Consider the following 1949-nt stretch of genomic DNA (forward strand, 5'->3'; position numbering starts at 1 on the left):
ATGAACCTTGTGTGGGGAGTGCGACGCGGGGCCCTGCGAGGATGGCTGAGCCAGCGACACACTGCTACCCGACCGCGACTCCACGCCGTCCCACTGTAACACACGCGCACGCAGGTAGGTAAGTACGTCGTTAAGCTACGGTACAGGTAAGTACGTCGTTAAGCTACGGTACAGGTAAGGTAAACGTTAGTAGTGGTTATGACTAGTTGTGTGGGGAGTGCGACGCGGGGCCCTGCGAGGCGGGCTGAGCCAGCGACACACTGCTACCCTACCGCGACTCCACGCCGTCCCACTGTCGACTGTAACACACGATCGATCAGTAGAAAGTTCAGTGATAGATCAGTAAAAACTTTAGTAGAGGTAGTGGTTATTAGTTAGTGTAGGTCTGTGTATCGAAGTAGGTAGGTGTGTCGGTCCATCCATCATTCCATCCATCCATCCATCCATCCATCCATCCATGCATCCATCCATTCATCCATCCTTGCATCCATCCATCCATTAATCCATCCATTTATCCATCCATCCATCAATACAACCACCCACCCACCCACCAACCCGTCCATCCACCCATCCATCCACCCACCCATTCTAGCACCCAGCTAGCAATTCCACGATCCACACGTCCATCCACCCCTCGACACCGTCTCCCCACGCTTCTCACGCGCATCACCGCAGCATCCCGCGTGTCCGACGGGTGAGCAGTGGGTGACTCTCACCTCCGTCGTCTTGCGGCCGAGAAGCAGGTACATGGCCATGATCTCGTCGAATTTCCTATCCTTGAGCGAGTCCTCGACCTCTTTCCGCACGTAACCCATTGATATTTGTAGCTCTGTAACGCGAGCGAAACACAAACATGAACATCTCATGTGCGGCGCGCGTAATGCTAGATGGCAAAAAAGCTTTTCTACGATTTCTGCTGTAACAGAAGAAGTTTGTTAGTTCTCGTAAGGGCGCGTTCACAAATGACGTCACCTCGATTTTGGACTTTTTTGACCCCATCCACCCTCTGTCACCAAGTGTCACTTTCAAGGAACCCCTCCCCTTCATGGTGACGTCACCATTCTTGGCAGACCCCCCTCAAAATCGCAAACAAAGTTTGATGATTTGTTGAACTCGTCAGCCATTTAAATTTTCATATTCTACACAATGACTTGTCACCTCTACTTGCTTCCTAATTGGTCTAAACTGTTTATATGTTTACCAAATCAAAACATTCCTATATGTATCATATTGAACACTCCACGAAAATAATATATCTTGGTGGCGTCACTTGATGAAACCCCCCTCTCCCCTGTCACCATGTGTCACTTTTTGCAAACCCCTTCCCCCCTCGAGAGGTGACGTCATTTGTGAACACTCACCAAGGCTGGACAACACTGGATCACAGCATGGAAGTTATAGGGTATGGCGGTGATTATTTCCTTGAGAGAAGGAGGCAGCGAGGCTTGACGTTTCTGATGAATGCATTTCATCTTGCACCAGAGAGTGGGAGCTAATAGGGTGAAATAGGGTAGCTAATAAAGTAAAATATGGTAGCTAATAGGGTAGCTAATACGGTAAAATAGGGGAGCTAATATGGTGAAATAGGGTAGCTAATAGGGTGAAATAGGATAGCTAATAAGGTAGCTAATAGGGTGAAATAGGGTAAAATAGGGTAGCTAATAGGGTGAAATAGGGTAGCTAATAGGGTATCTGGACTGATTCCACTGTGTGAGAGAGAGAATGCACGCGTCACACTAACGCTCTCGCGTCTGCACCCACCTATCCGCCGCTGGTCGGCAAAGTCCTGCGCCGGCTCCTGATATGGTCTCAGCTCCTCATCCTCATAACCTATGTTCATCCACTTGTCCCTCATTATGTTCTGTGAAGTTAAAAGAATGAGAGAGAATGAAACTGGGCGAGAGAGAGAGAGAGAGAGAGAGAGAGAGAGAGAGAGAGAGAGAGAGAGA

The 1949-nt window shown here is 48.9% G+C and overlaps 1 protein-coding gene across 1 annotated transcript in view; it reads right to left on the reverse strand.

The window, feature by feature from the left end:
• Positions 1–211: 211 nt before the first annotated feature.
• LOC106809240 (serine/threonine-protein kinase MARK2-like) overlaps positions 212–1949 on the reverse strand; it is a 13191-nt gene continuing 11453 nt past the window's right edge. The window contains exons 8-10 of the mRNA XM_014812244.1: positions 1762–1861; positions 717–829; positions 212–292 (exon numbers count right to left, since the gene is read on the reverse strand). Of these exons, the coding sequence (XP_014667730.1) occupies positions 269–292; positions 717–829; positions 1762–1861 (237 nt within the window). The 3' untranslated portion in view covers positions 212–268. The remainder of the gene's footprint in view (positions 293–716; positions 830–1761; positions 1862–1949) is intronic.

The sequence above is a fragment of the Priapulus caudatus genome, unplaced genomic scaffold, assembly GCF_000485595.1.
Source record: "Priapulus caudatus unplaced genomic scaffold, Priapulus_caudatus-5.0.1 Scaffold339, whole genome shotgun sequence".
NCBI classification, from domain to species: domain Eukaryota; kingdom Metazoa; phylum Priapulida; class Priapulimorpha; order Priapulimorphida; family Priapulidae; genus Priapulus; species Priapulus caudatus.